Source organism: Uloborus diversus, unplaced genomic scaffold (assembly GCF_026930045.1).
Source record: "Uloborus diversus isolate 005 unplaced genomic scaffold, Udiv.v.3.1 scaffold_221, whole genome shotgun sequence".
Classification (NCBI taxonomy): domain Eukaryota; kingdom Metazoa; phylum Arthropoda; class Arachnida; order Araneae; family Uloboridae; genus Uloborus; species Uloborus diversus.
Genome location: NW_026558375.1, coordinates 3058 through 30194, shown reverse-complemented (window position 1 = coordinate 30194; position 27137 = coordinate 3058). Strand labels below are relative to the sequence as shown.

At 35.0% G+C, this 27137-nt stretch overlaps 1 protein-coding gene across 1 annotated transcript in view; it reads right to left on the bottom strand.

Annotated features, from left to right (window-relative positions):
• LOC129233167 (17-beta-hydroxysteroid dehydrogenase 13-like) overlaps positions 1 to 26402 on the bottom strand; it is a 46682-nt gene extending 20280 nt beyond the window's left edge. Inside the window, exon 1 of the mRNA XM_054867236.1 lies at positions 26116 to 26402. Coding sequence (XP_054723211.1) covers positions 26116 to 26355 — 240 coding nt within the window. The 5' untranslated portion in view covers positions 26356 to 26402. The remainder of the gene's footprint in view (positions 1 to 26115) is intronic.
• Positions 26403 to 27137: the final 735 nt, after the last annotated feature.

Below are 27137 nucleotides of genomic sequence, written 5' to 3'. Positions count from 1 at the left end.
GACAATAATTTTTTTAAAAAAAGCCAAAGGTATCAATTATTTATCGACATCTTTCCATCGAGTGGCTTAACTTGTGAAAATCAGCCTGAATTTTGAGCGACATATCTATTATCAAATGTAGCGGCAGTTCAAACAATTACATATAAGGTTGAAACTTGAAAGTCCGCAAAAATCAGACATACTCCAAATCATGTTAATATCTTTTTATTTCAGATCATTCTTTAAAATAAAATTACTGATTTAATTCCCATTTGAAGCTGAAAATTGTTTGTTTCAAGGAAAAGGTATATTTTTAAGAACAGCTATGAACTTGAAATAGCTATTAAAATTTTTCAAGGAACAATTACCACTGAACCATTTTTATCAGCATCGTTAATTTTTTCTTCTGAACTTATCTTGTAGCTTAAATCTGGCAGAAATGTTTCTGTATTTTAACGCAGTTCAAACCTGAAGCAAATTTGGATGGTGTAGGTGTATTTTGAAAAAAGTGGGTCACTCTTCCTCAGCCTGAGCAGTTCTCCGGCGTCTGGATCGGCGTCTGCCTGATGACCTCTTCCTTCGACCACTGGATCTACTGGATCGTTTGCGACCTCCGGATCGTCTGGATCGCCTACGACCTCCAGATCGTCTTCTACGCGATGTTCTAGGGGAAGATCTGCGCCTCCTTCTGGCTCTTTCGCCTACTTTGTACTGACCTCCTTCTCTAGTCAGAAGTCCGCGTTCCATGGCATTTTTCATGAACATCTTGAGCTCTGCGCTTATACTATCCATATCCAGGTTTTTGTTGGTGCGAAGGTACTTCTTGATCTCAGGGAGAGTTGTTCCATTTCTACCTTGCAATTTTCGGACGGCATTCATCACAATGCGTCCAATACTTTTCTGGGAACTTGCCTGTTTTGTCCCGTTGGGAATGGAATCCATTTTACTTGTCTTGGTAGTTGTTGCTGAATCCATCACAGAGGTTTTAAAACGGCTATTGGAAATTTTGAAGAATAATTCAAGCGAACTTTTTGGGAAATGGCGTTACGAATTAATAATTGATTTAAAGATTGAACGAGGCGAAGAACGTTCTGAAAATATGTTTTCTTCTTCGTGGTAAATATTCAAGGCTTTCCTTTCTTCTCCATGTAACACGCATTTTAAAATTTATTTATTTATTTATTTATTTATTTATTTGAAGATCTAAAGCATAGACTAATAATAAGACTCTTATTATTAGTCTACGATGCACACAAGCCAGAAACTGAAGGTTTTGAAACAGAACAAGTCACAAATTTATCACACCCACATAGACGATTTTACATAACATTTTAAGAAAGGCTTAAGGCGATTTTTGTATTGTTGAAGCGGTTGTGTAAATTTGCTGCCTGCAGCTATATTTCACATAGACTAACAATAAGAGTAGACCGAGCTTTCCCAGACTTGCTGATGAAAAAAAATTGGTTCATGGATACATCATGTGACTGGTGGAAGGCTCGGCGAAAACTTTGGCAGCATGGTTGCCAGCTGGCAGGATTATCTATAGTTTGGCACTCGGCATGTATTTTAAGACGTAATGTGTTTTTATTATAATTTTTTTCCCAGGTGCAGAGATGATTGAACTGTTTTTCTTTTAGTTATGCATTATTTTGACATTAGTAATTAGTTTTTGATCGCAGTTTTCAGTAACTTTAATTTCATTCGGAACTACTACATCAGCGTTGGCGTAAACGTTTCGCGTTGACGTAAAAATATACTAATCGGTATCTTAAATTGAAATTGTAGGTAAAAATCTTGCCGTTTGCCGATTCTTTTTGGGCGCTTGCATCTTTAATTGCTTAGAGAGTTATTAAAATTGAATAAAGAAAATGCACAGCACTATCTAAACGAAAAACTCACTATATTAACAAAATATTTACAACTTAGAATAACAAATTTACAAATCAGACTCCATAAAAGATCATTCTTCCGTGTTTCATCAATTCTATTTATTTTATTTCTCGCTCGCGTTGATCGTCCGCTACGATCAACGCCCGCTGTTGCTAGGATATCCACCAGTCACATGGTTTGGTTTATGAGCAGCAAAAGGGTTGCCATAGCTCGGTCTACTCTTATTATTAGTCTATGATATTTCATGCGTCGAAATGATAAAGCACTGACCGTCGCACATAGCAGTATTTGGCCAATAAAACAGGACAAAAACCGAAATCCGAAAGTTTGATAAAAGTTGTTTTAAACCTACTTTACTTCAAGTCAGTAACTGTTCTATCAAAGGACAAAAAATCTCACCTGTTGCTTCCCCGTTGGTAGACATTGTTGGAATTGCAAGCTTTTGTTTTCAACGTTTCTATTCACGTCTTTGCTTTTCTTGTTATTGTGTTTAAAAGGGATGGGATTTAGTTTAAAAAATTTTTTGAAAATGGAAAAAGAAGGTATGTAGCTCGATTTAAAACCCTGTTTCGTTGAATTACTTTAACATTTGTCATTTTTTTATCGTATGAAAGTAAGTTAGAGCGAGTCGGGTTATACTTTTTTTATGGGCATAAAATTTAGACTATCTGCTATGGTATTTTGTGAAAGCATCTTCCACCTATTTCCGCCATTTTGTTTTATTAGAAATTTAAAGTTGCTGAGTAAAAAAGGCTTAATTATTTCAATTCGATGTTTTCTCATATTTCTTTATAGATTCTTCTGAAATTGCGAAATCTTTTACCCAAATAGAAGTATGTGATATCCTGAAAGAATTCAAAGCCCTGATAGTGGATAAAAAGTTTAAATTGTCAGAAGAGAAACATAAGAAATTAGGGAAATATGCAGATCATATTTGTTTATCAATAGATCTATTTCAAACAAATCTAAGAAAGTTCTTCTGCCTTTATATAGGAGTTTAGTAAGACCTCATTTGGAGTATGCTATTCAGTTTTGGTCGCCTTATCTGAAGAAAGATATTTTTGTATTGGAAAGGATTCAAAGAAGGGTAACTAAATTAGTAAGGGGACTCTCAGAGTTAGATTATGATACCAGACTTAATAGGCTTAACATGTATAGCCTGGAGCAAAGGAGAGTCAGAGGGGACATGATTCAGTTATTTAAATTTATCGAAATGAAAGCTGCAAATGGGTTAAATTTTTGCGGGGAAAGCAGGACAAGGGGTCATTGTTTTAAGCTATTTAAATCTCAGGCTAACTTGGAAATCAGGAAAAACTACTACTTTAGCAGGGTCGTGGGCACTTGGAATAGCTTACCGGAAGAGGCGGTAATGAGCAAGGGAGTGGGTAGCTTTAAGAGGGCCATTGATCTTCATTGGGGACTAATTAATTGACTAGGACCAGCCTAGCTGGGCCCAGAGCCTGTTGCTGGTCGTCACATTTGTATTTGTATATTGAGTCGTGTTTTGAAGTATTTTGAAAACGAGTTCGAGTGTCCAAAACAATAAGAGAACAAAACTCCTCACCAACCGAAACAACTAAACTTCGAAAAAAAAATATTATTTCCTCTACACTAGTCTACAAAAAAAAAAAAACTTTTTTTGTCCCATGGAGAAAAACACCTGATCTTAGTGTAAAATGATGCGCTGAATTCAAATATACAAACAGTTTTTCTCCATCACCCACAGATTTTTTGTAACACTGGACTGAAGTTTGAAAGAAATGCGCATATTTTCATGCATAATAAATACTAAAATGATATTTTAAAGCTTAGCTATTGTCCATTTCTTTCTGTATTTGGCATCAGGAACATCCCTATTAAATGTCTAGCATTAATCAGCAAGAGTTTATTTACTTGGACAATGGGGGTGTCTCCAAAGATACGTTTATATAGCTTTACACCAATAAAATACATAGAAATTCTGGTTTTAAGTATTCAAATTTAGCACCAGTGTTGCAAAGGCTCTACAAAGTTTTTAAAGGCCTATTTAATATTAAAAAGCCTGCAGAATAACAGGTCCAGTCTTTTTTTTTTTTTTTCTTTAAATTCTTCTTGCCGTTGCTTTCTCATTTGCAGAGGAGAAAACAGCATTGTGTTAAAACCAAGCAGTTCATGAAATTTATTGAATTCAATTTTTGGCTAGAAATAATTGCCCCATGATATGTGTTGTTCAAAAATTTTCTCTAAAAAAAACTTACAAACCTCCATATGTTTCCTTCATTTGGACTGAATATGCTGGTGATACCGAAGATTACGTGTTTCAATCATGCAGTAGTATTGCTTTTAAACTAGTTTCGAAAGAGCTAATACCAAGTCTCATTTGTTAGATATTAAAATATGAACATATCCATTATAGAGCAATACTATTACAGTATACTAAAGCATTTTCTTTAGAGTAAAAAATCTATAATTTTTTTTTGTTTGCATTCAAATATAAAAATACAGAAAATGATTCAATTCAGGCAGCGTATATCACGAAAATGGACGCCATTAAGACGGACCACCATGTTACCACTGCAGTACTAGCAAACCTGACTATCTATCTCCACATTTCTAGTCTTTATGACGAGATTTTAATTGTTAATTATTAGTTTTCATCATTAAGTAAAAAAGGAAAACAAGGGAAAAAAGTCACTTAAAACCCATGATTACACGAAAACTGTGGGTGATGGAAACATTCTGATTGAATAATTGGAATCGGCGTCAAAAATTGAACTAGAAACACTATAAATGTTTCATGGGACAAAATCTTTGTTTACCAGTGTAATCTAACTGTTGCTGTGAAACAGACACCTCAAGAGACTGTCGCAATCTTTGCAGACAGAGTCTTCGTTCGAAGGCAGTGGGAAGTAATTAGAATGATAATAAAAGCATAATTTGTTTTTTAAAGGAATGTTACCCGGATGAGGATTCAGTAAGTGCAACAGATACCTTCTCTGAAAATCATCTTCAAGCACTGCTAGACCCAAGGATGGATCCAGAAAGTTTGCAAGGAGGGAGCGGTTGATTGTTTTTAGCTGATTTCTCACTACTTATCTGATTTATACATTCTAGGGGGTGGGACAGCCTCAGAATTTTTATCTAAAACAACTAAAACGTAGAAATATAGCCAAGGAGGTCCCCGAAATTATTCCTTTCCTTTTCCGTTGAGAGATATATCCTCATATTGCGCTTTAGAACTTCAGTTTCGTAATAATTCTGGGGGAATGTTTCAAAACTCTCTCCTCCTAACATCATGGAATGTCATCTAAAATTACACTTTTTGAAACTTCAAATTCGAAAAATTACCAGAGGACAATCACTGAACTCATTATTTCTCCTAACACTACCCGAGACGTCTGCAACCGCGTCTTGAAAACTTGAATTTTGCAAAATAACCAGGAGAATGACTTCCAAAGCCCCTAAAACCGCCAAAGATCGTCTAAAATCTCTTCTTAACGTCATCTAAAAGGTCCTAAACTTGCATTTTAGGACTTCCATTCGGAAAAATTGCTGATGTAGTGTTCCTCAAGGGAGGGGCGATAGCCCCTCCCTTGCATCCGTCCTTGGCTTGACCACAATGGGTTGCGATTGTGCTATAAATAACTAGTATGTTGTGGCCATCACGAAAATTTCTTCTATATCTTTCTTATAATTCTGATCCCTCCCCATGCTTAACGAGGAAGCAATATTCCCAACAAAAACAAAATTACACATGCAAAAACTTGACGACCATCCCAATGTCTGAATTATTACAAAAGCAAAGCAAAGAGCGAAAATTGAAAGTTATTTTAAAAGCCTTGCTTGAATTAATTACAAATATTTTATTTGTTAACAAACATAAGATGGCAACAGTTAAAAATTTTAAATCATTGAGATAATATTTCCGGTCATTTCCATACAATTAAAATCACGAGAAATACGCAGACGACAATCTATTACGATTTATCTTTCTTATTGTTGCATTAATAAAGCTATTTTTATTCGCAAAAAAAAAATATAAATCAACACCTCTTGGAGCGATTGGCGTCAAAATTGAACCAAAGCCTGTTTACATATGGATTCACATATATTCCAAATTTCAACCAGAAAGTAGCATTACTTCTTGAGATAGGGCACTCACAATGGAAAAAAAGAACAGGCGATTGCGCTACCCCCTTTTTAGCTGTTGACACCAAAATAAAATCAGCTCTTATACCCACTAACGGCTACTTGCCGATAAATTTTTCTTTCATTCCGTTCATTATTTCTTGAGATACAGCAGTCACAATTGACGACAAAAAACGTTCTATAGCTCAACCCCCGTTTGAGTTATTGACACTAAAATTGAATCAGCACCTGTTCCTGTTAATACCAACATATGGACCAAATTTTGTTTGATTCCGCCAGTTACTTCCTGAGGAATAGCAAGCACGCGTAACTCAAAAAACGTCCCATTGCTCCACCCCCCTTGGAGGAATTCGCGCCAAAAACTAATGGGCACAAGTTCACATAGGGGCACATACGTGTACTAAATTTCGTTCGATTTCATGCGGTAGTTTTTGTTGTAGAGCGGCCACAAAAAACTGGTCACACACAGACGTGACACACATACACACACACACACACACATACACACACACACACATACACACACACATACAGACAGACAGACATTTTCCAAAAATGGTCGAAATGGACTCAGCACACCTCAAAACGTTCGAATCCGTCAAAATTCGAAATTCGAAAATTTGCACGAATCCAATACTTTCTTCTATATATTAGATATAGAAGAAAGTAAAAACACAAAAATTTGCACAACCATTTCTCATCATTCAACTAACGGTAAGTGCTATGATACATTTTTTCTTAGATTAATTGTTGATGTAGATTTATTTTTAGTTTTATTCAATCTTACTACTATTATATATGCGAAAGTTTGTCTGTATGGATGTATGGATGTTTGTTACTCTTTCACGCAAAAACTACTGAACGGATTTTGATGAAACTTTACAATAATATAGCTTATGCATCAGAATAACACATAGGGTAGTTTTCGTGCCATTATGGGGGGCAAAACCCTCTTAGCGGGGGCAATAAAACACAATTTTCGTATAAATTCTCTAATATGGGGATGAAAAAATACTTGCACATATTAATATTATATGTCCATCGAAAGCTCTGGTTTTTCTGTAGAAGATGGCACCTGTTCGAAATTTCTAAGCAGAATAAAAAACGAGTTATGAGCTTTTTAGTTCCATGTTCGAAGGCTTTCCTTAACTCAATACAGTATTTAGCGTATCATCTCAACTCCTTGTCGATAACGACTATTGTTGTATTGTTGACTATCTTTGCTTTTCGTGACTGTTCAAGGCTTTTCTCAAAAGTCAAATCTTGAAGTAAGATTTTTGCACAAGATAGGCAAATAATACATGGATTTGGCTGATTATTTTCCATTTTAATGCAACTTTGAGGCAATTAATGTTTTTTTTTTATTTATTTGTATTGACTGGGTATTTAATCGATCAGCTGTAATCTAGCCAAACTTTTTTTTGTGGAATCGTTTCAATAGCTAAGGCATTTGGCAATTTTTTCAACTGTTGCTGTTTGTGAAGTTAAAGAATACGCAATACCGTTTCTCGGTTTTCACCATGTAACCAAATATCGCCATTTCTTTAATATTTCTTTCTTTAAATTTGTTAACACGTAAAATAATTCGCCAACTAATTCGCAAATTCGTAAACAGCGCAAAAACTTCCATTACTTTGTCTTTGCACACAATTTCAAACAATTGCCAAATTTTTACTGTTTATTGGAAACATTTCGGGTAGCATCATTGTTGACCCTATTTTGGGACGATTTTTACGGTAAGAAGTTACACATTATACAATAATTTAGATTGCCGGTGTAGCGCTGGATATTATGTATTTGATGGAGATCGGGATTATAAGGGAACTGTTTCACTTTATTTACGAATAGTTGACCTCACTCGAATTGGATTTTTTGGGAATTACCCAAACTGACTTCTTTACAACTCCTGAACGTTTTCGTGATTATTTTTTGTGATTTTTGGGTTTCTTCTCAGTTTTGCCAACATTTCATTTACTCCCTTTCCCCCTAATTTTAAGTTTTAATCATACCTTTTAATACATTTAAGGGGGCAGGCAATTTGAAATGTCGGCGAAACTAGAGACAAATAATGTTTTGGTAACTATTTGACCTCTGCCTGTAATGACCATTAACTTGAATCAATTGAAAAAAAACTACATCAACGTGAGCGAAGCCGCGGGCAAAAGCTAGTTTGAAAATATTTCCTTACCACTATAACTAGTTTGTATTAATCGTTGCATGTCTTATTATCATTTTTTGTCCTATTATAATACCAAGATCTTGCGAAATTATTCTTATGAAATTGTATTCATGGTTTGAGGTTTAGTATTTTTAATATATTCGTCGGGTGCGTATTCTTTTGTGTTGCTTAAATTAACAAATATAGTATACGTATATTTTTGTGCATAATTTGTTATTGACTTTACTTAGAAATCCTCATATATATAATAGCCAATGATGAGTAACCCGCGTGTTTCAACAATGAAACTCAAAATCAAAATTATCATGCCACGGCATGATAATTTAATAATATGTTTTGGTAATGTTTAACATGCAGGGAAAGGCTTTATTGTGATTAGGTTGAACTCGATCTAGTAACTTAACTGTTTTACTGGTAAGACTGTGTCATTTTAGGGGAATGAAGAAACGAAAAAACGGCCAACAATGAACGCTACCTGCTGGAGTTTAGGGTTCATCCACTGGAGTTACGGTTGCAATTTCAAGCATCAAAATATCACCAAAGAGGCAATGACTTCGTTTAAATGTAGAGGCAATTTTCACCCGCCATGCCTTGATGGGCGATTTTCTAGTTTCTGAAACAATAGCTATAATGTAACGAATTGACACAACGCCAAATGAATTCACTGGTCCACTAAGAAACATTTGTTAGAAATTATCATGTACGTAAGTCTGTAGTGCAGTATATTCAAAAATGTATATTATATACTGATAAAGAGATCGATGTTTGCAAACATCGACGTTTTTTGTTCGATATATCAATATCATCAATGTTTTAATTTCTTACATCGACGTTTTGAAACATAGATGTTTTACTATCGATGTCGCACCTCTAGTTTGAATCCATTGGGAACCCTGGAATCCTATTTTTTCAAATATAAATCTTGAAGTGGCCACTACTGAAGCACTTTTCACTACTGGTGTGTTTACCTTAGTAGACCCAGGCAGCTTTGAAAACCAAAGTCGTTTTCACTAAAAGCAGTAAATATATTGATCGCAAGACGCAAACACGCAGTAATAAATCGTAGATGAAAACAACCATTTATTGAGATAAGTGTATAGAAGAGAAAAACGATAGCTATTTTATAAGAAATAACATTTTTCTTCAAATAAACACCTTATTGCGATCGAGAAGCACGTTTGAACGCATTATATGACAAAAAAAAAAAAAGAGCATCAGGAGCTTTTGATACAAATATTGTCCGTTTTTCAGAAGAAGGCACTTCGCCACGCCTCCTCGAACGCAGAGTTCCATTTTACGCGGGGGTGATCGGTACGCAATCCACGCGTTTCAAAAGGAGACAACCAGACAGCTTTAATTTGGGCGTGCATTTTAATGTGCAAAAAAGTGTTAGTGTCCTTTACATCACTTGCTTCACTTGTCTGTGGTCATTTTAGTTATTCTTACATTTTAAAAACTGCTGCTTACAACAAAATACTATGATCCGTGTACACCTTCTGCCGAAAACAGCGAAATAGAATCATCGGATACCACGCGACGAGGGAGGAGTCAAGTGCCTTCTTGTAAAAAAGGGACAATACTCCTAAGTGCGTCGCAATAATAGGCCATTCTGACAAACTTTCATTGATCGCTGCCGTGCATTAAAGCAACAAGCCGCAAATATTAACTCTAGAATTTGCATCAACTTATAGGCTTCTTAATTTAAATTCCAGGGCATAAATAGGATTTTAAACATGCCATTTGAAGAAGATACTTTTCCTCCCAATATGAACTGCATCCATCGAGTATTTTTAGCAGGCTCATTTATATGGAATCTTTAAAGCTAAGTATAGAATTTTCACAATAGAAAATCCCCGAATGGAATGCAGATCTGTGTTCAGATATTGTTTCAGCCATAAAACGCACTTCCGTAATCAACAATTAGAGGCAGAATTGTTCCTCAAGCAAAAATGAATCTATTGTTTAAAATACAGAGTCGTGAGAATAAGGGAATCATTGTAGTTCTCTCGTGAATTCCAAATATAGTCACTCGTTTTTGGATACTTTTTGCAGTTGCACGCATTTTTATACTAAGAATGTTTCATAAAATATATTGATAACCAAAATATCGCATACTATTGCAATTTCTACAGCAAATTTTTGTGGCACAGATTATTATTTATTTAATTTTTATCCATTTATTTTTCTTTCTTTCCTTCTTTTCCTTCTTTCTTTTTCCTTTCTTTCTTTTTTCTTTTTGGGGTCTTGTATTCCGCAAAATATTAATTTAAATTTATTATGTTTTTGTTGCAACAATAGTGGTAACTACAAAAATCATTCTAACCTTTCCACCAACAAACTAGTCCTTTTTTGTTACTTTTTTTTTGCATTTCATGTATTTTGCTTTTGTTCAAAAGTAGTGTAAATATTTAATTTTTTTTCTGCACTTATTCCTTTCCAGAGGTGATTCTAAGGGAGAGGAGAGGGGGTTCGTGGCGCAGACGTTTTGCCGCTTATATTTTCGGGTGGGGGGGGAGGTAGAATTTTATAGAGTTTTTATCCCATTAGAGTGGGTCTCCTTGGGAAGGAGGGGGGGGGGGGTACTTCGTTGCATGTACGGAGGGGGCGCCATCGTCCTTGAGGGGGATGAACATCTCGGTTTTTCCGAACTAGAAACCCTGCTCTTCGTTCGGCTTTTGACTCATACTATCTTACCCACTATTGTGAAAGTACGTGGAGCTTTGCTTTCACCACTTAGTGTCGCAAATGTCACTTGTTGGTAGTGTTTCTCAAATAGCATAATTTGTGTCACCAAGAACAATCAGAGCCGAATTTATAAATAGCCAGAGTTCTACAAAGACTCCCCTCAAGCACGAGATCTCCCTAAAAAGAGTAACATACCCCTCAAGTCAATACCCCCATTGAAAATTTCAATTGCGCAGTCTGTGCCATGACCCCCCCTCCCTTGGTGAAGGTGGACACCCCTGCCTGAGATTTTTAAGGTACTTCTTGATCGCACCGTAAAGCCAAATATACGTACAGTCCACAAGATACTCGATCGCTGGCTTACAACCATGTCACCACACCACCTAAAAGGGGCTAACCGAACAGAATTGCCATTTTTTTTTCGTTAAGTTTGAGCTTGTTACCAAATATTACCAGGGACGCATAGAGCTTAAATTTTTTAGATGACGGGAATTCTCAATTTGCCGTATGGAACTCCAAATTTCTCCGAATAATGATAAAATTGCCAAATAGAACTCCAAATTTTTGCAGAATGATGATAATTTTGCCGAATCGTCAGACAAAATTTGCCGAATATGAAAATTTTAGGAAAGTCACTGTGATCTTCCAAAAACAAAATTTGCCGAATGAGGAATTTTTGGGAGGTCACAGTGGCTTCCCGTAATCGCCTATCCGGGTGCCTCTGGTTATGACTGCTGAAATATAAGTCTTGAAAACTTCCAACGAAAGGTAATTATGCACTTCCAGAGTATGATTAATATTTAGTGACAGTGCCTCTGAAAAGCGATTGTATAAACAAATAAATAACCATTTCAAGCTGTCACCCTGAAGGTCTACCATCTTGAAGCAACAAACTCGGAATTTTCTGTCCACGAGGCGAAGGTGATACAAGGAAGTTTTTCCGTGTTGATGTTATGTAGTTCAAGGACAAACAAGCCGTATAAATCATCCAACCGGGAAAAGGATTTAATACGGAATTTATTTGTTTATGTAATTTCCATGAAACTGAAACCTATCGTTTTTTGCATTTGTTCCACCGCGCTTAAAAAGCAGAAGCAGGTGGATTATTGCCAGTGAAATAGACATTAAGGAAACGCAGGTCAGTGTCGGGTCGCATTGAGACTTTAAGTGCCACGAGAAAGTTGTCTAACTTGAAAGGTTATTTCATTGATGTTAACCGCTCGATGCTCGATACACGTGGTATCAGATTCTTCTATCTGAATGAATGGTTTCTGACATTGATAAGGGTCGAGCAGCCCCACGACCAGCAAAAAGCAGTACCCATCACCCCAAGAGCGAGGGCGCAACCCCGTTCCCCAAATATCACAAAACCTCTTTAAATCAGGAGCCCCCCCCCCCCCCCCAAATACCCCTCAATACAATTTCCAAAAAAAAAAAATTTCGATTGCACAGTCTGCATCATGATCCCCTCCTCTGCCCCCCAGGTGGGCACCCCTGAGTAATAGGGTAGTTCGAAAAAATCGATTTTTTTTTTATTTCGGAATCGCGTTACCTCTCAGAAGTTGTAGCTTGGTATCCTAAATTGGGAAAAAATAATAAAAAAAATTCTAAGTTGACATATTCAGTTTGCGCGCGTAAGGCTGAAAGTTTGAAAAAATATGCTAAAAATTGAATCTTTCAAAAAATAATAATATTAGTTTTTTCATATTTTTATAACACAACAGCCATAAATTGTCGGTATATAACGTTGTCTGAACCCCAAAAAATATTTTATAGCTTTTACATAAGATCTTTCGTTTGCGCATACGCCTTAAATTGGGCTGAAATCTCCTGCTCAATCTAAGGCGTATGCCATACGGCATATATGAAGCATGTAGGAGGTGGTGCTTCAGCTCGGTTTATTCCATATTCCAGACAGATGAGTCCATAACGAAGACGAAACTGCAGTCTCTGGATGGGATAACCAGGTTGTCGGTATACAGTATCCGCCACTAATAAAACAACTGGATTATAAAATCAGCAGCATTTTGAAATCAAATCTGGAAGTACAGAATCATTGCAGTATCAAAACATGTTAAAACCATCGTTTAATAGAATCACTATCGCCGTTTTATAAAATCAAACTTTTTCGAAAAAAAAAAATGTAAAAATTGACAAAGAAGCACCAAGGAGTGAAGGAATCGATCTCAGAAGATGTGGAATTCTCAGTACCAAATTTGCTTTCTTCTATGGATGTTAGAAAAGCGCTTGATGTTTCTCGATGCACTTTAGAGCAAAGGGGGAGGGGGGGGGCAATGTTGAAAGTTACAAAACATTTTGTAAACTTTCAAAGCATATTGAATCCTTACTCTCCAATTCTGTTAAAATATTGACGTATTGTTGATTGATTAAGACCCTTGTGTAAAAAAATCTACCTCAAATGTAAAAAAATATACCTCATGTGTAAAATGTCAACTTTGTTTGAAACACTAAAAAATAAATGACGTTATTCATTATGTTTTAAGAGTATTTGAACATCAAAACCTTTCTTTTTTTTTTTTTCAATGCAAGCGTATGCCGGTTTATAAAATCAGCAGCATTGTAGAATCAAATGCCCTCAGAATGAATGTGAATTTAATAAGCGGCGTGTACTACATTGCATGCAGGAAAACATTGATTACATGTATATTGTGTACGCTACCTCACACGATTTATGTAAACTCACTTGGTGTGAGTTTTGTGGAAAGAAAGATCATTAAATTAAGATATTTAATCAATAACTTTTTTTTAAATTTTGAAATGTGCCACTGTTATCACTCACCGGTGAGCGTTATGGGAAACCCGGGTAACGTGAATACCTTAAGCTTCTCTTGATTACTGTCGCTTAGTTATAACTTTGGAAAGTGAAAAAAATATTTATAATCAGTCTTCATTTAATGAACTTACGTAATGCAGTAACAGTTTTCCTTAATATTAATTACTTTATTAGATATAAGGCCAGTTTTCAACAATGGCATAAATATTCACTTTGCCCTACACCCCGGGTAAAGTAGATTCGGTACTAGGGCAAAGTGAACAACAACATTATTTGTCATGACAATAAGCATTAAAAATAAAATAACTATCGAAAATTAAAGAAACATATCCAAAAAACATTTTTTTTTTTGCTATAATGCTAATTGTTGTAGATATTACAAACAAAGAAATTGAACTTAAAAATTAAATAAAACTCAAAAATAAAAAGAACATATTAAAAAAACATTTGCTACAATGCTAATTATTGTAGTTATTACAAACAAAGAAATTGAACTTAAAAATAAAATTAGCATTGAAAATTAAAGGCTCATATTAAAAAAGATTTTTTTTACAATACTAATTATTGCAGTAATTGTTATAACAACAAAGCAATTAAACTGAAAATAGTCATCATCTAAAATTTAAGAGCATATTAAAAAAAAACATTGTTCTGCTACAATACTAATCATTGCAGTTATCACAAACAAAATCATCACCATTTTCTAATGCTGAACACTCTTAATGACACAACTGACAAATACGACAGTGTATGTAGTTTTCCGTTGACTGATCATCTTCTTCAATGAATATTTCACCACAAAAAATGCACCTTACATCATCAAATTTCTTTACTTCCTTCCTCTTATCGTTCTCTTATTATGCAGTCTTATGTTTTGTAGCAGAGATTTTTGATTTAGTATTTTTGGTAGTGATCTTTTTAACAGTCTTCTAAGATGCTTTAGTTGAAACATCATTTAGTTACTTATGACAGTCTTTTTTGATTTTTCAAATTTTTGTTTCTGATTGTCCTTTATTGGAATACTTGTCAGGAGTGTAAATCTCTGTAGCTTTCGTTTACGTGTTGATATTGGTTTAACAGGCTGAGGAATAGATCATAAAACTGAAAAACTAGTAGTTCTTAGAACATCCAGGGCTTCAGATCTTAAAATTGACGGATTTCCAGGTTCGGATGAAGGGACTTGTCATGACCGGGCATAATGAATATGGTATCCATTTTGCCCAATCCGCTTTGCCCTTCAGGAACATTTTTGAGGTTACTAAAAATTATTAAAAAAGCAGAGCATCTAAACTCGTCGTCTACGGATAGTTGAAAGCTACATAACTGTACATCAAATCCTACTCATAACAAAGAACATGTTACGAATAGTGTTAAAGTTATAAATGAAACACTAACCTCTGTAAACTAATATTGTTTGCCCCAAAGCATACTTTGTTCGATCACTGGCGTCCTGTGACGCGTACCCGTCTCGACATGTTTGCCGCACACGTAGCGGCAACAGGCGACCGTTGCTATGACAATGCAGCTGCCGGCCAACTAATTATTTGAGAGTTATAGGCAAAATTCGCTTTGCCCGGGGTATCCACTTTAGCCGGGTTTCCCCTATATTGAAGGTTACCTTAAGGTGGTTCAAAAATACTTGTAAAAAAAAGTTTCTCCTAGATAACAGGACATCCCTCAATATTTTTAGACTTGCGGATAGTAACATTCTGGAAGAATATTAGCTTACTATTTCAACTGAAAGAGGGTGCTCAACCCTCTCACCCAAACTTCATAATTATGGGGGTTAAAAAAATACATTGAGCTGAAAAGAATGCTTCATATTATAACATACACTAGTAATATGCATATACATTGCAATAAAATAATTATTTACAAAAAAAAAAAAAAACAGCTAGAGAAATTTAATGTTTCTAAATTTGTGGCATTTTCTATGCTACGGCTAATGTTAAATTAAAGGGTCATTGAACACCCTCTTAAAATTTGAGTAAAAAGCTAAAACTTTTACAGCATAGTACTATTAGTAAGTCTAAAACAAGTAAGGTGTGTCCTGCACTCTAGCTCATAAAAAGTTTTTTTGAACCACCCTAAGGTACCTCTTTCACTCCGTGTTTCCCCCCTACTACAATAAACGCCCGATTATCTGCGTTCTGTTTCTCCGCGGGTCTTTTCACTATTTTTTTAACGGTCATTAAATGTTTTTTAAACTTATGAGTGTGTTACTGTTCGTTTTTAGCTTTTACATATGTATATTTTTTACATTCAATGTTAGTGGATGAAAAGTAGCAATGTTTTTAGCTTTTATTTAAATTTATGTGTAAGTGTTATTCATATTTTTTAGCTATTGTATACAATAGTATCGTTTTTTACCTATTTTTCGGATTATCTGCGATTTTCGCTTATCCACGGTTTCCGTGTCCTCCTATTCCGCGGATAATCGGGAGTTAACTACCTCCATTGATTGACCTTCTAAACAACAGATTGTTCCTAAAGTGGCAGTAATCCAGTTTTCCATTTTATTTTCAACAGGCAGTCCATTTTATTTTCAACATTGTGTCAGTTAATGTTGAAATTTTGTAAAAAACACAATTACTTTGAAGAAGTCTTAAGACTCATGAACATCGGTAGTAACTCCATCCATGTCGCAAAACAAGTGCATTCTGAGCCATTTTCTCATAGATCTTTTACTGAGATTCGGAGATATTTTAGTGCTGAACATCTGCTTTTTGTAATAGTTTTGAAAATTTTTGGAGGGAGCTCAACTCTAAAAACCTCCCCCTTGTATATGGCCCAGGCTTCCTGAGTAGCCCTCTAACAACTGCAGCGACTTAGCTTCTTGCTTCTCCCATCTGCCTTACTTGACTAAATATTTTTTTTAAAAAAGGATCTCGGAAGTTACTAAAATAATCAATTATCCAACGTTCTGAAGCACCGTGTTGCTTTTCTTCGATGACTTTTCATCCAGAAGCTCATACTTCTTTGCATTGAAAAAGGTATTCCTTGTAACACCGAAACACGTGTCTGCAGTAATTTGCAACTTTGTGCTTTAAAACGTTGGATAATTGATTATTTTAATTTTCAGCACAAAGGTTATCGGAAGTTACTACTTAATAAATTAACAAAGAGGTTCCTAGCAATCTTAAAGCAAGTGCTTGCAAGTTATTTTTTTTTTCCGTTTGTGCATTAAAAACATCAAATCTTCACTTCGTCACATCACTTCAATGATGTTTTCTCTCACCCAACACGCAAATGGAGGGGGCGGAGGAGGGTTTGCAACCCAGAGAAAAAAACAACAGTTCACCAAAATGCTCTGTCAAAAGCAGTGACTTAAAAATTATCTATCATCCAGCAACTGGCATTCATTTGAATTTCGACGTCTTGAATTCAAACTATGTTTGTCGCAATCACGAATTGCGATAGGACCCTACTCATTGGGTTTCTTATTTCTACAAGCATAGTGGAATGGAAACGGAGAAAAGATTCGCCCCGTGATGACTGGTGATTTCTAGATTAGGTAATACGAGGCGTATTCACAAAAAAAAAAAAAAAAAAAAAAAAGGTAAAAAGAATATAATTAGGACGCGGTGATAAAGATATGGTTTTTCAATCAATTTGCAACCGTACATCCCTCATAAAGATTATATTCACAGCGTATATACCGTTTTGATGTTTTCATCACTTATAAATTTTAAGTGATGAGAATTAGTAATCTGGAAATTTTGTATTTAAATGAAATTTTGCTATTTATGTTCATCAATATAGGTATTTTTCCTGAATAAGCATGACTTTACACAAAAAAAAAAAAAAAAAAAATCCCGTTTCTTAATGTAAAATCTGCTTGAGTTTAGCCTTGAAGAAAAAAGAAATGATTGAAGCAAGCCGCAGACTATTAGAAACCGTGACAAAGAAAACAGGGGTGCCCACCTTCACTAAGAGCAAAGGCGCATCCCCCCTTTAAATGTCACGAAGACCTCCCCCCTAAAAAAGAGAAAAATACCCCTCAAAGCACCCCTCTCCCTTTAAAAATTACAATGGCGCAGTCTGCGCCATAACCTGACCCCCCACCCCAGGTGGGCACCGCTGAAGAAAATTAATCTCTAAATGAACATTAAGAACAACGAGCCAGACTTATCCTCGTTGTCATGGTAATCTGAAAAATCAAATTAACATCAACGACATTCAAGTGAAAGAAATAAGCAATCGTGATTGCTCAAAAAAAAAAAAAAAAAAAAAAATCCGAATAATACTCTGTGCCACTATTTGTCGTTTAAGATCACCACCTCTTCCTTTTCCTTCCGTACCTATTATATTACATCACAATGTCTTCCTCCACATTTAATCATAACTTTGCACCTTTTACGCGGATATCAATCATACTTTAAAAAATGGAGCAAGCTACTTACGAAGTCCGCGGAAAGGCAAATATGGGCCTCTTAATTAGCTGAAGATGACACGAGGGGTCAATGGCTAGACGCTAGAAGATACCTTCAAGTTTTAGGGGAAATCAGTTTTTCATACGATGACTTATGTCGTCGCGTCTCCTACGTCGCAACGAAAATATGTGAGGCTGTGCTTCTTGCGTAACTTTTTTTTTTTTCTGCAGTTATGGTTTGTCCTTAATTAATTCTTTCAACTAAAAGCTCCATAAGGATGAGCAGTTGACTTCTCTTCTAACATGGAAACCATACGATAGTAAAATTATGAAATTTTTCTAAAATCAAAACTAAATTTTATCAAAACTAAACATATTCTGAGAGTGTGGCAAAAGCGCCCATATAGGGGGGCAAGAGGGGGCTCAAGCCCATTCTTAGAAATTAGAACTTCCTTGCTTTTAGTACTTTCTTCTTGGCAAAAATGTAAAAACATTTCTTCTCCAGCCATTAATGAATAATTTATTAAAAATGTCAAACTTTAATAATTCTAATCTGTACTGAAATCTGTTTCTATGGGGAAATATCCTGATAAACCAAGGGGAACATATCTGAGTCCCCCTTTAAATTTTACATATGGGCGCCCATGGAGTGTGGTGATCGTCAAACACTAGTTGACTACCCACAATGTTGAGAAATGCTAGATTATAGAATTATGATGTATTTAATCACGTTTCATTTTTTCCGTATTATGAAGAAAAACAAGAATACTTTTGTAAACCAATAATGGTATTTATATCAACTATACAGATTCAAGCAACACGGAAAAACTCTTTTTGGTTTTGCATTTGTTAAATTACGATAATTTTTAATTCAGGTAAAATTTGGCCCTATTTTATTTAAAGTTTGCTTTCCGTTGAAGAAGGACCTAAGTTGTAAAGAATGTTTTACATGGAGATAAATAGAAGAGAGGGCAATTTTAATACTTTTTTTTTCGTTTTGTAATCACTGGAGAAATGCGGCAACGAGCTTTAACAACTACAGTTGAATCATATAGCGAAATTTCAAGTTTACTATATGATTTGGTTGGTGTCTTGTGCGAGCTAGGCTGGTAATTTTGAGATGCGCTGCTTCACCTTTTCAACTGTACCGTAATGGGGTCGTTTCCAATATTTTAAAAGTTTTTTTTTTTTTGAAAGAACATGGGGGATATTTCGATAATTGGGAATCTGGCGCGGTCATCTCCTTTTTGGCGTAGATAATTTTACTGTGGTAACCTTGCTGATTTTGAGTAACCCTATGTGAATAGATGTTTCGGTTCTCTTTGTTTAGATTTGCAACGAAAAATACCACTCGCACAGGCACTGGAGCCAAAAACTGACGCCAATGATAAAAGATCACCATATTTCCAATTATCGAAATCTTCCCAAAACATGCTTAAAAACAAACATAGGATCTAACCACTTTTTAAATAACTTGTTTAAGTTTAATATTTTAAAAATTACTAAATCGGTGATCTTTTATTGTTTACATTTCTTGCGGATGACACCACAAATGATGAAATGCCATTCTGTGTTGCCATTCACAGATCAAAATATTTTATTCGCATCTTTATTCACGTGTATTGACAATGATATGGTTGATAGCGAGTGTAGAGCGCAATTTTAATTCGCTTCTTTATTATCATAACGTGGAAAAGCGATAGAAAAATGCGCCAATAAGCATCATTTGTGACATCATCAAGACCACGCCTTGTTTGAAAAATCGGGCATTTAAAAAAATAATTTAAAAATAACTGTTAAGAAAATAAAAGAATTTTCTGGGTCCATGTTATTTATTTATTTATTATTTTTTTTTTTTTTTTGCTTTTTCTTTCAATTTCAGTGATTAAAAGTACTACTTTTGACTGCAAGAAACAACCCCATTTGGTGTGAAGTTTGACTTCCACAGTTCACACCTGCCATAAGGACAGTTTATAGGGTTATGCAACCATTTGCAGCATATTCACACAAAGAAAGGACAAGGACAAGAGAGAGAAAGTACATCTATGCCCGAGCAGGGATTCGAACCCAGGACCATCCCATCGCAGACAGACTTCTTTGAGCACGGGACAAGATAGGCCACTTTCTGATTCGATATTAGAATAATATTATGTTGAAAGCCATTTCCTCCAGGGCTGCAGTTGTAAAAATAGCAGTAGCCAGAAGATACTGTACCAAAGATTAAAAATAAGTTGATATACGCTGAAATTTTAGAGAAAAAATTAGGGGTAACTCATTAAAATGTAGAACATAGGGGCTAAAAATTTTTATTATTCTTAAAGTACAACCCCTAATAGCAGAGAGTAAATTGAAAACATAGACGTTCATCTGAATCAGATATGTATTACTGGGAAATTTTTTTTAGTTATTGTTTCTAGAAAATCATTTAAGTAAAATGCAAAATATCAAACTCATTAAAAAGCAGAGGGTGAGGTAGACTGACTAGTGCCGAAAAAACTATTTAACATTCATTCAAGGGTGAGTAAAACTGAAGTTTAGGCCAAAATTTGAGGGAAATTTTTTACAAGATTTCATTTTTTACACAGCACGCTGTGTAAAAAATGATTAAAAGTCCAGGAAAATCAATAAATTGGAGTAAAAAAAATTTGCCCCAAAAAAGCGTAATGAGGAAAATTTATTGTTTCCCAATTTTCATTTAGGGGCTGCCCACAAATGATGTCACATTTCTTTCCATCACATATGACACCCCTTGTCACGAGGTGTTACATTTCACCTTCCCTCCTCCTCTCCCCTTGTCACATGTCACGCTATATTAAATAAACATATTTTAAAAAAAGATGCATGATATCACACTTCTTGTTACCCTTTCCCCTAAAGGCCGTATTTAATTGGTGGGTTTTTAGAGTTCAAACTCTATGCGAAATTTTTCAAAACTATTCCAAAAAACGCTTTTCTCAATCCTTTTTTGTTTTGCTGAAAAAGTGATCATTACTGTTTTATTTTTTATTTATTTATTTATTTACTTTTTTATGTATTTTTTCCCATTTCATTTGAAAAATGAAATTATTATTATTGAAGAACAGTAGAAACTCAGCGCTTTGTATACGGTAGCTGTTTTTGTTATTGCCAACATCATTTCGCAAAACAGTACAGCGTTTTCCTTCAAATTTTAAATTCCTGACGCAAACAAAAAACAAAACAAAATTCTTTAAATTTAACAGTGCTAAACTCTACATGAAACATAGTTGAAAGAGTCCAAAAATATAAATTTAAGAAGTGTTACTTCCAACACAAGCATATGAGCACACGCAACTTTTCTTTTGATTTGTTTAAAAAAAATCCAATGTTTTACGCATTAATTCTCTTTATTCAATAAATACGTCATCTTTTACATTATGTTCATATTAATGCCCATTTTGCAGCACCTTTCATTATCTAACCCCTCGTAACTTATTGTAACAAGAACAATAGAATATAAAAATAAAATAAAATTTTGTTGATCATATAACTTTCAAGAGAAATGTGTTTTGTAAAACCCTCCTCAAAAAAAAGTCTGGTTGTGCCCTGACCTCCCCCTTGTCACTAACTATCACAATGGGGTGGTTTTCTTCAGTCAAAATTACTACTTTAAGTCATTGAAATGGATAGAATGAGCAAAAAAAATTACATGGACCCAGAAAATACTTTCATTTTCCCAACAGTTTTTTTTTTAAATTAATTTTTTAAACTGTGCGATTTTTCATACAAGGCGTGGCCTTTATGACGTCACAAATGATGCAATTTGGTGCACCTTTCTACTATGTTTCCACGTTATGATAATCAAGCAGCGAATTAAAATTGCGCTCTACGCTTGCTATCAACCCTATCGTTGCCAATACACGTGAGTAAAGATGTGAATTAAATATTTTGTTCTGTGAATGGCAACATTGAATGGCATTTCATCATTTGTGATGTCAGACGACAGAAGTGTAAACAATGAAAGCTCACCGATTTAAGTAATTTTTTAAAAATATTAAAACTTAAATAAATTATTTAAAAAATAGTCAGATCCTATGTTTTTAAGGCAGCTCTTTCAGAATAAATACTTTTAAAATTTTGAAAACGACCCCATTGGAAGCCCCCCCCCCCCCATAAAGACGTTCGAGAACCTCGGGAATTCCCATCTCACCAAACGCAAACGGTCTTCGGGTACAACTGTTAAATGTTTAATTTATATGAAAAAAGAAAAGAAGTGGAGATATAAGTATAAGTTGCTTAGGAGTTTATCTGAGTTACTTTGTTTATATGCTACGGGGATTGGTTTAATCTAAATTTGTAGTAAATAACAGCTGATTGCGGTAACGGTTTATCCCAGATTGACCAAGTCGCTAAAGTTAAGTAACTACATGCACAATCATTGTTGCGCGTCGTTTAACTTCGATACTTTATGACATAATGCTCATTTGATTGCTTATGTTCGCATTGAAGAAAGTTGTACGGGATGTGGTAAAAACTTTCCGCGCCATGACGAAATTTCTGACACGCAATAGTTTCACTGCCTGACAAGAAACATTGATGCTACTATGATTATCTCCCTCGCCTCAAGCATTTGTTTGTCAAGCTTCAGACGCTTTTATTTTTGTAGGTTCGCTAAAATAGAAATCTTGGTTTTGCTCTTTTATTTTCTTCGATCTTTTGTATGCTATTATGTAACAAATTATCTCAGCAATGGTGGCTTCAACTGCTTGAGATTCCACGTAAGGAATAGTATCAAATTTCTGGAAGACGTAACTAAAATATCTGTCGAAAAATATGGGTCAGTTGATAAAAAGTTATATCATGCGTGGGTTATTTTCATTTTATAAATTTCTACTTTCTTGCATAAATTTATGGAAAAGAATCTCACTTGGTAAATTACAATGAAATCACATTGTCATTTTTAGTTTGTTTTTCAGGCAATTTAATTGGTACTTACTATGCACTGAAATCATGCGAAAGTAGCTGAAGCAGGACCGTATACGAGGGAAGGAGGGGGGTTCTTAGGGTTTAAACCCCCCCCTCCCGAAAAGTTCAGTTTGACATTCAAATGTTCGTTTATACTTAAAAATTTCCAAAAAATATTGTTCCAAAACTCAAATATCTTTCATTTGCATATTAATTGCATAAAACGCTTTCATAATAGATAACCCGACGACTTGAACATTAGCACAAAGTGCGCAAAGCTCCGCATGAAAGTTTTTAAACCCTCCCCGAAATTATTTTCTGGTTACGGCCCTGAGTTGAAGTAAGAAAAAATAATTTGAAGATCTTGAACAGTAACGAAATCAGTTTGTGTACTTGACCTCCCCCCTTCCTCCTTCCGTTTTTTTTTTTTTTCTTTTTTTCATGTAGTTTATTAAAACTTTGAAGTGGGACACTTATATATTTTTTTTTCTTTAATATGAAGAAGAGAGCCAATTCCGTAACAGGGTTTGACTCTGTAAAGTACCGTCATCAGATTTTTTAATTTCACGTCAAACAACGAAACGGCTGGAGTAGCGCTAACTTTTCAATCCCCTCTTGAGTTTGTTGAACAGCGAAAAGTCCCAAAGATCAGGAAAGTACGGAGTCTATTGATCTACAGAAGTCTGATTTTTCGCCAAAAACGTCGAAATCAATTGCAAGAAATGGTGACCGAAAGCCATCTGCATTTTTCAAATGGTTTCCCCTCGACTGTCGCCCACAAAATTTGATGCAGAAAAACTGCTTCAATCACTCCTTCATATTTTTTGTAAAATAAAAAATCCGACGAGAGCCCTACATACTAACTCGGTCAAACTCTGTTTGCCAGCGACTGACGCTACTGACAGATGGGAAAAAAATCATATGCGCACTAAGGTTTAAGATCAGCTCATGCCAGCGCGTTTGATTCATATCCATTTAGCTTTCTGCCCCCCCCCCCCCAAAAAAAAGAAGTTTCTAACAATACTTGTACATACGTTCACAAAAATCAAACACTACGCGTCGTGATTGCATCACTGTCAGTCGTGGTGTAAAAAGTAAATTGCTGATTAAAATAATTGGAAAAGGAGGCACTTCCTTCTGCTATTTCGGTACTAATGTCTAAATAATTACATATCAATTATGGTAACGTAGGCAGTTTTCGAATCTACTGCGTCACATTTTAGCAATCAACATTGATCTGCGATATTTGAGCAGTAAATGGCTTTCTAAGATGTAGTCAGGAAAACAAAAAAGGACAGAAAAGAAAATACTCATTCACTTTTCTGTTTACGCATAATGATTGAGTTATGCTTAAAGTAAAGCTTGTGCTTCTCCTGTTATCTTTCTAATTTTTAATTGCTTTAATTCTTGAAGAATAGCAAATATCATTCTTCTTATTATGCATTAAGGCAACTAAAAACCTTTTTCTTTTTGAATGTAATAATAAAAATATTATAGTGCACAAATATGCAAAGTCAATCGTGACACGTTATTTCGGGGTTAAAAGAAACCCCTTCGTCAATTGAAAAATATGTGAGCTTCAGGGATGTCAGTCATCTGAATTATGTGAATCTTCTTTGAAGTTTTCTAAAAATTTATGAAACATTAACTTTCTAAAAACAAAACATATATGTATAGAATTCATTTTGGATCATACTGTCATAATATCAATTCATTGAAATATAGAAGTTTAGTTAAAAATTCCAGGTTCCTATCTGAAAAATTATTATGAAAATTGCGCACAGAAATATTTAAAGAGATGTACGGAAAAACTTGCATAAGGTTTCTAAAATTTGAACGCTAAATTTATTTTGTTTATACTAGGTACATAGAAAATATTTTTCAAAAATTCCGTGCAGAGATCCACAAAAAAAGTTTTCTAAAAAGATTTCTACGGGAAAAACTATTTCTATTGAACTTTTCACATACAAAATTATTTTACACGACACTTCGCAAAATCAAGATCACCTCAATAAAAGGTCACAAAAGGACACTGTGACCTTCCAAAAAAATTCATTGTTCGGCGAATTTTGTCTGGCGACTAGAAAAATTTCGAGACAAGTGCAGTGTTGTGATTGTTTTAAAAATATTATTTAATTATTTTTTTTAATGATGCCTAATGACTCTTCTTATTGGATGCAGGTGTACATGCGTGCTCGCATTTTATCACTCGGTACAAGTCAGTTTCATTCGTTATATCGAGCATTTCCCCCTCCCTAAACTCAAGTTCAGCCCCACCTCTGTACAGAACTACAGAAAGTTCTGGTTCAGAGATTCTCAAACGTTTCTGATTAGCACCCTTTGAAGAATTAGAATTTTTCTCACGGTACCCAAGTCGATCTGTATTATGTAATATGTTACTGTGAATATCCGAAATCTGGTAAACGCCGACATTGATCGTTGAAGAAAACATTCACATACTGGAGGCATCAGTGAAAAGACGGAATATTTCCAGAGAATCACCGGAGAGAGTCGACATTCTCCACTTTCGGTCTTCCACGAAAATATTAGCTGCTGCAGAGTTGTTAAAAATTATTGCAGGGTCCAGTTATACAAAATTTGGTAATAGATATTTATAACCAAATAAGTATTATACCTATTATACCTATAAAATTATACCTATTCATAAAACTAAGCAAAAAAATATTCAGAAATGATTGTCATGAAAAGACGTTTAGTTAATTAGAAAAGACTGAAATGTGCTGTTTTACATATAACACGGATACTTCGCGGCACTCCAATGGCACCCAGAGAGTGGTGCCGTTGGAGTGCCGCGAACCCAACGGCACGTTGGAAGAGAACCCCTGTTCTAATCACATTAGTTTTCTATAAATTTTCTCTAAGCGTCTCAATAAAGATGAATGCCCGAAAACGTCCACTGAAATTTTATTGTTGTATTACATGGATTCCATAAACAGTTTATATAAAACTTCAAATCTATCGAGAGTCAAAAAGGCAATGACAATTTTTTTTGCTGAAAAAAAAATGGACCATTTGGAAGCCCTGAGTCTCCTAAAGCATTTTGGAAGGTCACGGCGCCAATCCGTCCTTGGTGGTATCTTTCTTTTGTTCTTATAACCAAAAAATTAGACACAAATAAATGAATAAACAAAAACGGTCACTTACCCCATCTATATCCCATAAAACCACAATTGCATCTTCTTCTATAAATTTCAAAGCCAGTTCTTTACCAAGTCCCCTGCCCGCCCCCGTTATGAGAACGATCTCATCTTTCACGGACTTCTTCGCTTTCGGTATCAAACACCCGAACCCGGAACTGAAGAAAGCCAAAATGATACGACCGATCAGGACGATGAAGTCTCCGACATCCCGGAGCAATTTCTGCCATCCTTTTCTCGTTGACATTGTTCCTCTAAAACGAGGCTTCCATTGAACCTCAACGCTCGCAGTTGCTCGCAGAATTGTGTTTTCCTTTCTCTTTTGGACCAATTAATCCGCTGTTCACAGGCGGCGCCACTGCCGAAAGTTGAAAATCTTGTTCTCAATTATTGTAGGATTAGGAATTCGAATCTCACTTGGGATTCTTCTCAGCTATAAAAGCCAGTTTTGGTGCACAGAAGAGTAATTTTTTTGTTCATAGATATAAAAGTTTATTATGCATATATCAGGTTACATTCCGAGCTTTTTGCTAATGTTGTCTTGTTATTATTGCGTTTTAATGTGATTCGTATCTATCTTAAAGAACTAGTTTGAACAAATGCTAGCATGTTGTGGAAAACAAGAAACTTTCTTCTATATCTATCTTATGAATAACGTATAACTGCTCATTTAATCGCTACTCCAAAATTCTGCTATTAGCAAAAAATTGAAAATTTTGATAATTTGGAAACTGGCAATCTTAATTCATCGGCATTAAATTTTGGCACCAATGCCAGCGTGAAGAATGTTTTTCCTTTACACACGTAAACAAGAGTAAGGAAATAGCTACTATTTGCATAGGGTTACCATAAAATAACAGGATTATGAAAATAAAATTACTCACGCAAAAATTTCACGACCACGCCAATTTCCAAAATATCGAAAGATCCCCGCAAAAGCAGACTCGAAAAGAGAAATTGAAACGAATTTTAAAAGCTTTGCTTATTTTAATTACAAACATTTTATTTGTTTACAAAGAGAAGATGGCA